The sequence below is a fragment of the Musa acuminata genome, chromosome BXJ3-9 (assembly GCF_036884655.1).
Source record: "Musa acuminata AAA Group cultivar baxijiao chromosome BXJ3-9, Cavendish_Baxijiao_AAA, whole genome shotgun sequence".
Classification (NCBI taxonomy): Eukaryota; Viridiplantae; Streptophyta; class Magnoliopsida; order Zingiberales; family Musaceae; genus Musa; species Musa acuminata.
In genome coordinates this window covers 11,552,888-11,568,155 of record NC_088357.1, presented here as the reverse complement: position 1 = coordinate 11,568,155, position 15,268 = coordinate 11,552,888, and the positions used below count along the sequence as shown (strand labels likewise).

General features: G+C 40.7%; 1 protein-coding gene and 1 long non-coding RNA gene across 2 annotated transcripts; one reads left to right on the top strand and one right to left on the bottom strand.

Annotated features, from left to right (window-relative positions):
• Window positions 1-6,829: 6,829 nt before the first annotated feature.
• LOC103973903 (protein LATERAL ROOT PRIMORDIUM 1) lies at window positions 6,830-9,251 on the bottom strand. Its single transcript, XM_009388575.3, has 2 exons — window positions 7,498-9,251; window positions 6,830-7,411 (listed from the first exon to the last, which is right to left on the bottom strand). Exons 1-2 carry the CDS (start codon window positions 8,129-8,131, stop codon window positions 7,071-7,073), a joined length of 975 nt encoding a protein of 324 aa, XP_009386850.2. The 5' UTR covers window positions 8,132-9,251; the 3' UTR covers window positions 6,830-7,070.
• A 622-nt stretch (window positions 9,252-9,873) lies between these two features.
• Window positions 9,874-12,558, top strand: LOC135648849 (uncharacterized). The gene is made up of 2 exons (XR_010501111.1): window positions 9,874-10,134; window positions 11,483-12,558. It is a non-coding gene; the product is annotated as an uncharacterized LOC135648849 (long non-coding RNA).
• Window positions 12,559-15,268: the final 2,710 nt, after the last annotated feature.

Sequence of the window (15,268 nt, the reverse complement as noted above, 5' to 3'; positions counted from 1 at the left end):
TTTTATGCTCTAGATAATGGTAGCCATGCTTCTTGGATCCACTTATCTCACATATTGTTGCTGGTCTGGCAGGCTTTTGATTGAGAAGAACACTCACGGTATAACAAGTCAGAAATTTCAATCAGAAGCGTCTTTGGCAGAAGAGGTAAGCCAGGGTGAGATATATATATATATATATATATATATATATATATATATATATATATATATATATATATATATATATATATCAGTAATATGCATCACTCTTAAGCAAATAATTTGCATGAATAAAGCCAATGAACAACACTAGAAACTTGGTTTTGGTCATCAACTTGTGTGGAACACTGCTAAATCAATTTAACGGGAGGATTCTTAGTCTAAAGGGAGCGAATATTTTTGGTTTGTATCATGTGTGTAAACTTTTAGATAATTTAATTATAATGTATAGTGGAAGATGCTAGGGACCCCACCACGTATTCTTTCATGACGATTGGAAATATATTTTGTACCTACGATAGTAAGATATCTCCTTAGTATACGCCAAGGAAAATGACATTCGACAAAGAGAATGGCGTATCGATAGGAAATAGCAGTCTATAGTTTAACTAGTCAAAGTGCAATTTATGATGCAAATGGCAGCGCCTGATAGTGGCGTTGATTGTGATAGAAAATTAACTTGAAAGAATGGTTACTTAATTTTGTTGGATTACATGGAGCCATCCTGTCCCTTGAATTGACGTGTGGATGTCCTACATTTCTACCCATCGTCAATTTGAACGAAACTTCCTGATACCCAATGCATTACTAGCTTTTCAAACAATTTCAAGCATTAGTGATATAAGGAATTTTAAAAATTATTATATCATTTAACATGGAGCAACCAGGATTTGTCCATCGAACACGGCCTACGATCTTGTGATTTATGTTACTATTACTTCGAATTAACGCCTATATGTTCTAGGATGGTTTCCATGAAAAATCCCACATTTTGAGCCTTTTCCCAATAATGTCCACCTCACTTTTAATTTGTATATTACTATTTATAATCTCTTTTTATTATTTTATCTTAAAAACTTTTAATATTTCTGATTTATCTTTTTTTTATATAAATAAATAAATTTAATTTAATTTATAATTTAATTTTAATAAATTCTTTTCATCGTTTGTGTATAATTTTTTTCTTTTTCTTTTTCTCATCTTAATCATCGGAGTTGACTTTAAATGACAAAAAAAAAGAGAGGAAAAAACAGACATGATGAAATGCGTTGAATCAAGATCGAAAAGAAGATAAAAAAATAAATTTTGTTGTTTGCTATAATAATTTAATATTTTTAAAATTATGAATAATTAAGAAGAAGACATTATCTTTTTAGGTTGATTGTATTAATATAAATGTTATATTTGAAACCTTTGCAAATTGCCTAGTAGGGTGATCGCATTAGGTTGACTATGTAGCTTTCGTCTCATCGTCTTATCATAATAGCCTCCCCCTTTGCAAGGCCTCGTTCTCCTTTCACTCCCTTCTTGTTGATAGTCGTAGACAATAATGAGATTGACCTTGTTGATGTTAAAGATGTTCGAGAGGAAAAAAGACGAAAGTGATATGGTGAAAACAATAAGGCCTCGCAATAAAACAAAAGTATCAAGATCTCACGAAAGGAAAGGAGATCATCATGATCGTGATGTGGCATAAGTGACCATAATAGGATTAGAGCAACAGATGGAAAGGAGACGATCGTGATGTGGCACAAGTGACCATAATAGGACTATAGCAACGGGACGAAAGCGATGACAAAAGATACTTAAGATATTGGAGAATAATAGAGATACCAAATAGGAACATTAAAAATTGAACCAATCATCCAAGAAAAGACTCATAAATCACCCTTTAATATCTATGAACATCTCTTCCCTTGGACCATAACAATACTTTCCCCTTCCTATCGTGGGAAGACCATAGCAGCTTGATCTCATCCATTCATTTGCTATCTGTTTTATTGTGGTGAGGCTGCTGTATTCCAATTTGTGACCAGCGAAGGGGAACTCAATTTAATGAGTTCATCTCGCTCCCGCTCTATTATCGTACTATGAGAACACATGGTTACCAAACTGACGATGCCCCCATCCAATCCAAATCCAATAGAAGACTAGGAGTTCGCAAAAGAAAAATAAAAACAAAACAAAAGCACTCGACTTAATTCTATCAGTTAATATCTTGTTGAGATCCAAAATGCTTAATGCGTCAATTTGAATACGAGTAATTTTGGATATGTAATCTTTTCCGATTAAGAGTTTAACGTCTACGATTAACCCTTTTCTTACTTGAGCTCCTACTAATTCTACGGATGCCTACTACTAGATCGACTTTGATAAAATAATCAATCTTTAACTCATTGAGTCAAAACCAGTGAGCTCGAACTTGGGAGTGTCATCGACAGCGCTCTCAACCAATGGTTAGTAATGTTGGATCTCATCAGGAACAACTAAGAAAAAAGAGTTACAACAGTTGGTGTTGGTTTCAGACCAACAAAATCTCAAACTTCTTGAACAGTTTGCATCCATGAGAATAAACCAACAAAAGATTCAGAATGTATAGTGCTTATACACTAAAACGCAGACAGAAGTAGATTTTAAAGCAGTTTTTTATGATTAGGATGAACCAACAATAACTACTTCCTCAGATCCTATCTACCACCAAACAAAACAAGTGTTCAAGAACTGCACTAGTATTTTATTGGCTTCCCTGTAACCTAATGACAACAGGAACTGAACTTTCAGTTCATGCATTTACCATGAGTTTAGTTCCACACTTCCAGTCAAACATGCCCTAATAGAATCTAGAAACACTCGATCAGATGATCAGACATTTATAAAGCAAGTGAGATGTATTTAGGGAATTGAGATATGAGATGGATCAGCTGGCACAATCATCTTAACTATGAACAAGAAATGAGAGTAAAGAGAGACGCAAACAACGCAAAAGAATATAGGATCAGCTCCCATATCTTGCTCATTCTATTTTCTTGATTAAGCCAGACAACAATATCATAGCATGCACAACATATCATAAACATAAATATTTATGCATCAAATCGAATAGTAATAATTCCTATAAATTGCTTTTTCTTCACTTATATTTCAGTTGAAGAATAATTGCATATCAGATTGCATAGGAGTTTTGGCACTGGGTTGCCCTTTTAGCACAGCAAAAGAAGGCACTTAAACAACATGATACCAAATGGGAGTATGTGTTCTCAAGTATATAAGCTCATGTTAGGTCGATAAAACCTGACCGGTCCAGGTCCACATGACGAGCGTTGATTATTATGTGCTCCCAGACACATTAAATAAGCATGCACTTTAATTGGACGGTGTCCTAATGAACATGTTATATTGTTTAAGCAAACTGTAAGGAAAGATGTCCACAGTTCAGTCCACTATCTGAGATCTATGTAGTTTTTTCTAGTACTAAACATTCAAAAGATCATTGTATGAAATTTGATGCATCATTTAACTTTTATCTAAAACATGTCTCAAATGTCATGATGGTTGATTACCCCGTAAATGAACCTGGACACCGCATGCTGGTTGATTTGTGAAGTGAATGGAAATATAGAGGTTAGTCTCACTCTCTCAGTGATGAAATTAACTGTAAACTCACTTTCATTACTTAACTGAGCAAAATTTCAAAAGAGTAAGCAACTATAAGTTCATTTTGCTTCAAGCAAAGCAAAATTTTGAAATGTAAGAACAACAATAAATTACATAAGAAAAACATGGGCAAGTTAATATTGAATTTAGACTAGGATGGTAAAAGAAATAAACTAGAATAATGTAAAGGCACTATATCAACATATGCAGCAAGGTAGTCCATTAAATATGCCAACCACTTCAGATCTGGAAATAAGAAGCATGGTAAAAATGAATACCGTAGGAATCCCACTTTGCAAGCTTATTGATATCTAGCAAAACATTTAAAATGCATCTCCAATTCATCACCAAAAACCAAGTCGAACTCACAGGTCCTAATAAGTTCCCTCTAGGTTGGTGCCCATCTTAATAATGATACAGTTTGTTTACAATGTAATATCATTCCATCACAGAGTTGTGCGCTAAACATATATTACCGATTACTTTTATCGGAGTTCTAATAACTACCTGGAACAACTTGTTATCTAAAATATCATGTTCTACATGCCTACAAATTATTCCAGAAAAGATATACTTGTTCTTTCCTGCCATAGCATGTATCTTCCAGCACAAAGCTTGGCTATTAATCAAGGAACAGATTCCTCCTCCAGCACAAAGCTTGGCTATTAATCAAGGAACAGATTCCTCCTCATAATGCTATACATATGACTGGCAGTTGTTTGACTTACAGATGCAATATTTTTGGTGCCAATCATGCTTCCATTCAGCAAATTTTATTACTATTCATGTTTGATTTGCTGCCGGCCAGTGTCCGCAAGGTCATCAATCTTTTCTTTCTATATTAGTTTTAAGCATATATGATGCTCAAGGTTGCATGTTCCAGAAGCTGTCCCAATGTAGCATATATCATGATTCTATATTGTTGAGATCATTTTTTTCTGCATATACTGAGCAACCAAGAAGACTAGATCATTATTTGTCTCAAGTAACAAATTTAGCTACATTATAATCTCTACAAGAAAATTCAAGGTTCATTAACAAACTTAAGTTAGAAATCCATTCACAAACAACAAAGGTCACATGGATTTTCATCCACAAAAAAACATTGAGCTCATTTGTGCTTATACCACTTAACCAACAAGTAGTTTTGAAATCAACATGATGTTTTCAAGGCAACAAAGGGACACAATAAATGCATAATTCTTCAAGGTCTGGAGACAACATCAGAAGTTTATATCAGGAAATATAGAATTTGCACCTATGTATTGCAAAAAGTAACTCATCTCAGTGCACATTGGCATCATCTAATCGTGAAAAACAGCAATAAGCAACCTTGTTGGTTAAAACATTGTTAATTTTTGTCAAATATGAGAACCTAAAATAGTTTTCTTTATCAACTTCATGAACTAGAGGATGCACTGCCTTTAGAAATAAGTAGCATCAAGCTTTTTTGTCTGAGCTGAGTTTGTGGCAGTGCATTTATTAGTAAAGTAGCATGACTTACCGATTTCTATCTAACACACACAGGTATCAGATTATAAAGGTGCCCAAAACTTACCTATATGCATATCATGACATTTTATCAAATAAAATTGGCAGGCTGCTGAGCCACTTATCATACTGAAGGTAGAAACCCTTAACATTTTTGTCCTTAAAAAAAAACCATCTTTGTCATATCAAGTTCCGCAAGAGATCAAGAATTAAACTAACCAAGCCATAATTCTAGTCGAAAACATTTGTTCTAGAAAATTAGAAGAGTGTAAATGTTGAAATATTCTGTTATTGCTAGAACTGGCAAATGCAGGAGGAGATTCTGGACAACTTACTCGACTTGAATGTATAGCCAGTCCGATTGACAGAAAATTCGGCGTTCATGTAGATGAACTACATATCTAAAGAGTCTAATAGGAAATAAATGTAATATATTTCGTAAGTTTATGATTCTTTGTTGAAAACTGGAGATGGTAAATGAACAAAGAGAACTTTCATCGCTTTGTCTTTAATACAGGTACCCTCAATTTCATGAATGAGTGAATGATGTTTTATTGATATCAGATATCTTTGGATAAAACACTACCATTGTATAAATGAGCTAAGCTCGAAAACCAAAACTGCAGAATCAATTTCAAGCTGGACTTGTAACAATGTCTACAATGATCATTTTGACATCAAATATAATCATGACGATAAAACACCTAACTTGGTTACCTGTATAATGAGACAAGCTTAATCAAATATAATCATGCTCGGAATTAGTTTAAGCAAAGTCTCAACCGAAGGTGAGGCATGCTCAAGATCAAATTTTTTTTTCCTTTTCATGCTTATTAGTTGGTTCATACAAGAGCCAAATAAATGATCAGGTTCATACTAGTGCATTCCAAAAACAAGCTACAAAAACCAGAAAAGTTGGATCAAAGATTGGGAACCCATGTTTGAATCTAATTATGCAAAGAAACAAAGAAGTCCATCTTAATATTGAACAAAGGATAATAAGATAGAAGGCAATAAAGATTTGTTTACCATAAGCACATCAAGAAAACCTAATTCCATGATTAAAGAGCCAGTCAGCAGAGAGAGAGAGAGTGTGTGTGCGTGTGCGTTCAAGATGATCAAACGAAAAGGACAATACACGAGATTATACGATTAAGCTACAAATACAATTAAATAATGCAAGCACAGCAATACATTGTGCAGCTATGATGAGGTTCACAGGCAAGAGTTGATGGGATGGCAAAAAGAACAGGAAGAACAGTAAACCTGATGCCATATCAACACCCCTCGGAAAAGAAAGCAAGCAGTAAAAGCAGGCCATGTTTCACTTACGGCCAGTCGACGAACCGTTCTACCCATTGCTCTGATGGAGAAAGCGTCGTTCGGATGCAAGTTCCAATGCAGTGCCCTACAGCACCCACACCCACTCTCAACACACCCAGCAAAATTGAAAGGCATGAAGCCATTTATAAAGAACACATCCTCCCACCATATCACATGAATGAAGCAGTCGAGAAGAGGGCGCAGGCTCCCACCCTAATGCAACTGCGTTGCACCACTTTTCTTCCTCGAAATAGAAAGCATATTTGGGAGAGACGTCAAAGAATAGAAAGCCCCAATCACCTCATAGCAGTGCAACACTGTGTTGCACATGGAAGAAGACCGGAAGACCGGAAGAGAGAGAGAGAGAGAGAGAGAGAGAGAGTGAGGATGCAACAAATAGAATTATTAGAACGAGAAATAATAGTCTCTCAAGTAGAAAGAAGAAGAAGGCGAGTCGATAGAGAAGACACATATGGTTACAACATGTAGAACCAACCAACCCCTCACGGCCACCTCCGGGCATCCATGGTCTCACATAACACAAGACGACGACGTTAAAAAAGATGGGATTGTTGAGCTCAGTGAGAGGATTGGGTGCGTGTGTGAGAATGCTGAGGAGGAGTTCAGTTCATTTGGTTACCGTAGTTGGTGCCTCCCATCAATCCACCGCTGCCTCCGAAGACGTCGGAGGGAAGCATCGGCGACGACGAAGAAGCGCCACCGTTTCTGTTCCCGAGGTGCAGCTCCGAGATGTTGGGAATGGCGTCCTTGGCGTCGTCGGCGTGGCTGCCGCCGTCGTCGAGGCCTTGGTCGTAGAGGAAGCCCTTGAAGACGCGCCCGCCGATCTTGACCATGGCGTGGTAGGCGTACTCGTCTTCGCCGTCGTCGATGGATGTGACTCGCACGCACTTGAACACCGCCGGGGCTCGTACGTGCGCCGGGAGGCTCTCTTTGACGTTCGCGTCTGAAGGAGAGGGAATAAAGGAAGGGTTTTTACGCGTGCGTGGTTGAGCGAAGATTTGGAGGAGAATGGAGTGGTTGGGGCGTTACCTTGGTGGCTGGAGGTCGTGTCGAAGCTACGAGGAGGGGTGGTGTTGGAGGTGGAGGTGTGGGAGGCGGTCCCGGTCTGCGAGGCCACGAGGCGCGGCTTCTTGGGCGCCGAGGTGGAGGCGGAGGAGCCCGCGGCGGCGGCGGAGACCTGGCGCTCGCGGCGGCGGGCGGCGGGGACCCAGGTGCTCTTGACGTGGGTCGAGCACTCGAACCCGCGGCTCTTGCAGCACGTCCGGCACCTCCGGTGGCTGCAATCCTTCTTGGCCTGGTTGCCGCAGTCCTGGCACGTAGACGTCCCTCCCCCCGCGGCGACGGCGCCGGCACCCGCGATAATTCCGGTGGGATCGAGCATAGGCACGGGCTTTCTGAGGTAATTGGAGAGAGTGACATTAGGGTTAGGGTTGCTTCCATGGGCGGGCGGGAGGTGGTGAGGCGGCTGGGGCAGGACCGGCTGCCAGAGGTGGATACCGCCTGGCTTGGCCCGCGCAGCGGGGTTGTCATCCTCGACAAGGCACGGCGCAGCGGCGAGGAGGGGGATGATGGGGTGCTGCTCCGCCGCGGCAGAGGCGAGCAGCGACTCGTGGTGGTGCTGCTGGTGGAAGGACGCGGCGGAGGCCAGCACCACCATGCCCATATCGGTAGGTATCCCGTAATTAATGTCTTGCCTCCCACCACCGCCCCCAGCCGCGGCCGACGAGCCAGGGCCAGCCCACACTACTCCCCCACCGCCTCCGCCTCCCCCTCCCCCTCCTCCTCCGCCGCCGCCATTAAAGCCGAGGCAGAGGTCGTCGCCTCTGGCTGTGGCGGCCGAGGGGGCCACCCAGTCCGCGAACGCGCCAGTGTCGGAAGGGAATCGCCTTCCAGAAGCCACCCCGGCTGCTCTTATATCAAGAAGAAGAAGAAGAAACCAAACCTATCCCTCCTCCCCCAGCTTATATACTCCTTTCCCTTCCCCCTTCCCTCGTCTCTCCCTCTTCCTCTTCCTCTCCCTCTCTCTCTCTCTCTCTCTCTCTCTCTCTCCTCACACCTACCTCTGACTCAATCTCTCCCTCTATAATTACCTGCTATATATCCTCTATAATATCTGTCATCCATGAACTGTATCTACTCCTCCTCACTTTGTTTTGCTTACATACATATATAGGGGGTGGTTGAAGGTTGGAGAAGTAGAGAGAGAGAGAGAGAGATGGAGAGAGGTGGGAGTGTGGCTGTGGGGACTGAAAATTCCTTCTGGTGGGGAGTAGTACCTTCTGAATCACTCTCCTTCCCTCTCTTTTCTGCCCTTCCTTCTTTCTTCTGTCTCACTCTTTCTGCCTCTCCCCCTATTGCCCAGTCCTCTGGATGCCCTCCTTCTTTTCCCCTTCCCCTTCTCCCCCTCTTGTTGTCATCTCTGCTGCCGCTGGTGGTAAAAGCTAACCCCCATCGCACCATCTCCCACCTTCCATTGGCTGTTTTGTCCCTCTCAGTAGCAACAAGAACCACGGTCACGTGACGTGGAGTCGGGGGCCGTGAGGTGAGACGAACCCAAGCAGCGTACACGACGGCCCGGAGAGATCGAGGAACCGGAACGAGACACATGTAATCATTGCGCCCGGACCCGTCCCTGTCCTCTCCTCTCCTCTCCTCTCCTCTCTCTCTCTCTCTCTCTCTCTGCCCTCTCACTGTATGTTAAAAAGAGAAGAGAACGCCAGGCTCCGGCTCAGCTTTTAGGCCACTCTTATCCCCACTGGCTCCCATCAATTCCACCCGCTTCCTCCTCGCAGTTATTCTCTCTCGATTATATTATAGGCACCTCCTCCACTAGCTGCTTCCCGTCCTTGCACCCCCCCCGCCCCCCCCCCAAAAAAATGAGCGAATATATGCTGGCCATGGCCGAAGCTCATTGTTAATGGTGATCGGCTTCAAGCTTTCCAGCAAAAGCACATGTGTGTTAGTATTTTAGGGACACATCATAAGATGGAGGAAGTCAGTCTCTGCGTTGCGCTTGCCGCGGCCAAAAAACCATGTCGTCCAAACTCGGAACACGATCTTTATTACTCCCTTTGAGCCAGCCATCGTTATGGCCACGAGGTGATCGTCGCGGATCACAGGGTAAAGGTCTCTACTGTATCCGACGCGGAGTCATTGTAATAAACTACACGAGGGAGTCCGTCAGTGGCACAGCATTATTGGTGGTGGGAGGGATGGGCCCGAGGAGGAGGAGAACCGCGCACGCCTCCCTCCGTGAAATGAGCATGGATTGTCTGTGCGCGCTGGGGCGGCTCCGCCTTCTAGAGCACCGAGCTTTGAATCCGTGGTCCTCACCGGCCCCTCTTTAAAGCTCATTTAGATCATTATTTCGGGTTGCTTTCCTGCGCCTTTCTTCCACTTCTATGCATTTTGGGGAGACCAGCTGGGCCTGCGTCCTTCCCCTGTCCCAGCCCTTTCTTTTGCCCCTCCCAGTTCTTAAAGCCCTTCGATCTTCTGATCGCAAGCGTCCAACGAAGAATGGGAAGCTCGCAGTCCAAGTCCGGCCCTCTCCTCTTCTGGTCATCATATCATAGGTCACGCAGCAGTGAGCTTAGACCTGTGTTCTATATGATCCCTGTCAGTCGTCAGTGGATAGGGATAGCAGCAGCAGCAGCAGCGGCAGCAGTGGTAGGCCTTCTTCTTCCTGGACTTGCTTTATGGCCTTCACTGCACTGCCAGAATGTTGGGTGCTCAGAAGACTTAGATTTCTGTTGCTGCACATGAAACAAAACCCGGATTCCATTCATGAGCATGCACCGATCCGAACAACATCGAACGGGAGATGAATGATGCCATGCATGTGAGCAACGCAGCTGCAGCTGCTGCTGCTGCTGCTGCTGCAGCTGCCACTCATGGCACCGCTTGACATCTGGCTGCCACACCCAAACCCCATGCGACGACCGATGTTTCCCCTCCCTTCTTTCATTGCTCCCCCAAGGAATCTTTGCGCCACACACACACACACACACACACACACATTGCATGTGTCATCTCTACTTATCCTCCGAATCTACATATATCAGAAGCTTTTCCTTAACCTAAGAGTTTAGGTCGTGGGTCAGCATCAGTGTGTGCACTTGTGGCTATCCTACTCTCTTAGCCATGTGGGACACCGCTTGGCTTCTCTCCAACTTGTGCCTCCCACATCAAGTTTCCACCTCTTTCTTCCCTTCCATCTTATCTTCTGACTCACCATTAAATTGCCAGCATCTCCCTCTTTTACGTTTGGTTTTCGTCTCCATCTCCATCCGCATTACACCTTCGACTCATCGTTTTATCTCCGCATACGAGATCTGTCCGCTTTTCTGAAAGGTCTTACGAGCGTCTGATGTTCCCATGCTAGGATCAAATTTAGGGGAGGAGTAAGACAGACTAAATCTTAGCTCTGTGAGACTAATCCCCCACACGGATCTTGATAATAGCGTCACTTGGAGATAGACACGGACCGAATGGTCCTTATCAACAAATTACCTGGCAGAAGCACACTTGGATCCTGAATCCACCGATGCAGTGATGCTGAGTATGCCTTCAGCAGCAACATCAACCGGCAAAAACACAAAAAAAAAAAAAAGAGAGAGAGAGAAGATGACTCCTCGACATAAGAACAATATCATGCATATTGCTTTTCGAGCTTACCCTGCAAACCTTTCTTATCTATCTATTTACTTTGTCATGATGAACCAGTCAGCGTATGCGTTCATGAGTGAAGTCGACCGTGCGTCTTCTGTTTTTGATGAAATGCTTTCTTTTTCTGTTTACATTTCCTACAAATATTAATTGCCTCCCACATCTTAATCCACTATAAATACCTTCTTCTTATAAGTTAGACATGGGAGAAGCCTTGTGTGGAAATTATCAAGTTTCCTGAACTTTTTAAGGCCAAAGAATCGATCACGAATCCAAAAGGAGTCAACTACTACTACTATTACTACTACTACTTTTACTTTGATCAAATTAACTTGACTTGTATTTGCAGGCCTGAGTTTGAGAGTATGAAGAAGCAACAACTGGAAGAATCTTTAAAGCAGCCAGCAGTTGATGATGTTGACTGCGGAAAAGAAGCTGTCACATAGCAGCCATGCATGAACCGACCAACCTGCCGTAGAGAAGAATCATAGGAAAATAATAAGCCAGCATTAATGGAAGAAATTAAACAGTTCCAGGTCTAAAAGATGAAGTGCAGCAGAATCACAAGTGCTGAAACACCAAATCCTATTGTCGAAGGTGCGAAACAGTCTGCAAACAAAATGGTGGAGGTTGCTGAATTTATAGAAAAAGGTATATAAAAATGCCAAAAATTGGCAAATACAAAAACCATGAGTTCATCACATCCTTCTCTCCTCTATATCATGATGATTCGAGCTTCGTCTTCGAAAGAAGAAGGTAAAGGTAAGCCTTTGTTTCAGGTACACAGTACTTGTCCTCTAGTTCATTAATCCCATTACCCATCTCTCTCTCTCTCTCTCTCTCTTTATGTAATATATATATATATATATATATATATATATAAATATCATAGGTCTCACAAATAGGTGGATCCCATACATTGAGTAGCCATCTCCATCAGCCACAAGGACAGTAGCTTCAATCAGATTACTGTCCATGGAAGAAAGGCAATGCAGTTGCTCCACAAGTCGTGCCCTAACAACAGGGCATCTCTAGTGGAGGACCATCTTTCACATGGTGCAATGACCATGGCAGTAGCAATCACATGATTAGCTCCTGTAACCAGCGAGGTAAGTATTGATTGACATACAGATACCATACATCTGTGCGGATGATGATTTTTAGGACCGAATTGGTTTGGAAGAATGAGATGCCGAGTGCAAAGTTTCTGACATTTGCCATGCACGTACGTATTCATGCATATGTTGAGGACGGGGTTACGTACCTCATGATGTGTACGTAACATTTTATGTTTATATTGGTGGGAAGAAGAAACTTGTCTGTGTTTTTTCTCTCCAATCTGATTCCTTTTCATGTGTTTTTTCTTATGGTTTTGGCTGGTCAATATGTACTCACTTTCCCATTTATATATTAATCTTTTCTCTCTCTCTCTCTCTCTCTCTCTCTCTCTATATATATATATATATATATATATATATATATACATATATATACTTTAAGAAAACACATTAGAAACACTCTTAAACGTGCTTGTTGAGGTGGATTTGCGATGCGTGGAATAGGATTTGCTTGGGTAGGAAAAAGGAGTTGGGATGGGATTAAGTATGTGAGAGTAATATCGTAGGTGAGTGTGTTTGTGTGATGTTCATACGATGCGCCACAATGTTAGGATATAGGAGGGAGGAAAGCTCGAAACTTTGGTTTCCACTACCACTTTGGCAATGAATGCATGGGTTTCTGGTCCCATGTGGGAAGGATACAAAGCATGTCTCCCGCTGCCTTATCGATGCTTTTTGGGGCTCGAGGAAGAGAGAAGGTTGAGAATTTAAATTGTTGATCCGTACTCAAGTTGTGTTTGGGACTCGTTTTAGTATATAATAATTTTTTTACCTTTTCCAAATTTCATTTCTTGTCTGTTCATTTTAATTGAAGCAATAGAAGCAAAGAAGCATTTGATAAAAATTAGGGAGAAAATATAAGGAACGAAAAGAAAATTCAATCTTTCCGCCTATTATGATGTTATTGGTGTCAAAATTTTCTTTGATCATTACAATAGTTTCTTATAATAGTCAAACAATGAGCCATCCTATCTATTTATTTAACTAACTTGTTTAAACATAGAAGAGATATTTATATTTTAAATATAAATATAAACGTAGCTTCTCTTTTTTTGGACAGTCAGTCCCTAATTCTCGTAGATAGATATCTCTCATCTTCCTCGAGTTGGATGGTGAGGTCTCACTCACTGTGCGAGTCACAGTAGGAGGAGGAGGAGGAGGAGGCACGAGATTGGTGAGTGGGGTGCTATCAGCCTGACCTAATTCTGTCATATCAACGTGACAAGACACGAAAGCAAGCAGAAAAGAATCAAAACTTGAAAGCTATCCCCATCTCATCTGCCGGATTCTTGAAACCCAACGATCAAACAGACGTCTCATAGATAGATAGATAGATAGATAGATAGATAGATAATATGTGACTTTGTAAGGTACTTTGATCTTCTCTTTTTCTTTTTCTTTCTTTCTTTCTTTCTTTGGTTTAAGCATGATGGAAAGTGGAAGAAGATTTTATTTATGTTTTTATCATTTTATATGTTTATTTCAAGTTAAGAAATCAATTATCTCACAACATCCGATCATAATAAATGGTGTGAAGGATCAAATAGGAACGGCATCGAAGTTAGCATCGCTTCTGAGGTTTTCGACATTTGGTCGAAGATTATATCGCTAGGAAACTGCCTCGGATGTACAATTTGTAGGTTGTGGTAAAGCTGGATATATTATAATCGAAGACGAACACAAGTAAGTATATTCTCAATCCCAAGAATATTTCTTTCTTTCATCAATTCTGCCTCACTTAACTCTTAAAAAAAAATGAGAAAGTTTAAAGAAACTTATAAGGTCGGAATATAGTTGTCGGTATCGGAGTATTTTTTAATTACATTTATATGAGGTTTTTCGATGATAAATAAAATAAGTGATGAAGATAATAATTAACTGAACCTTCGAAAAAGATCTTACACTTACGATAAGTCATAAAAATCTTTTTCGGTCGGATTAGTTGTCACATTTGAAAAAGATGTTAGGATAAACTATCAACATCTTTGCCGATTAGATTAGCTGACACATTTTAATGGCAAAAACTTCTATCTATTAGATCTAGCAAAATTCTATTTCCTTCCCTATAAAAATGCATAGTTGAGTAGGCAACAAACAAAAGATTCCAAGATTATTATTATTTTAACAACATTCAAGATAGGTGATGGTGGATTTAGCTTTATCGTTTAAGATGTTGGTGAGGACATTAGAATCAGATTCAACAATGGTATATTTTATGGTGTTCTTTCGATCGTTGCCCATTGTCGATGCAGGAAATCAAATTTTTTGCATGAGATATCAATGATGTATATGCAATCACGTAGCATTTCCAGATGCCAGAGCTTAAAATAGTGCAACTTGTGATCGAAGACCTTTTACGCCGAGCAAGCTGCAACTCCTGTTTCTTTAATGGAGGACAAATTTGAATTTTCTTTTTTGGGTTACTATTTGTCATTTTTTTTAGTGTAATTATTTGAACAAAAGTGAGCTCAAGTGACTTCATTTTTCATTTTAATTTTTTTTTCGTTTTTTCATTTTTCATTTCTGAAGTAGTTATTATTATTATTATTATTATTATTATTATTATTTATTTGGTTCGGGTAGCAAATAAAACTTGGATTGTTTAACTGTCAGTTGGATTGCTCGTTTGGATCCAAAACTTGACAGTTGAAATGCATTCACATCGAATTAATAGCCCATTCTGTCGGGTGAAATGTCTTTTTAATTCCAAAAAGTGCCCGTTTCTCTTTGTCTAGAAATAGTTGCATGACATCGACTCTTCTGAGATATCCTATTCAAACATAGACATGAAGATAAAAACACTTTATTAAACCACATTTTGTCACCCTATTCTTTTTTCTGGCAAGATTGCATATATCACATATATTCATACTACCTCCAAATTTAACTTTAAGTGTACATAAACGCTACAAAGCTAAAAAAGAAAAAAAAAAAATCTAAATATGATGTTTTTAGGTATTAAAACTAAACATTGCAATATCAAAGCTCGGATTAATATTGGAAAGCCCACAACCATG

What these genes read in the sequence shown, in the direction of transcription:
- LOC103973903 (XM_009388575.3), bottom strand. Translation starts at nt 8,131, where the DNA reads ATGGGCATGGTGGTGCTGGCCTCCGCCGCGTCCTTCCACCAGCAGCAC. An exon ending in CACGACCTCCAGCCACCAAG is followed by an intron (nt 7,412 to 7,497) that starts GTAACGCCCCAA and finishes CCTCTCCTTCAG; the next exon opens with ACGCGAACGTCAAAGAGAGC.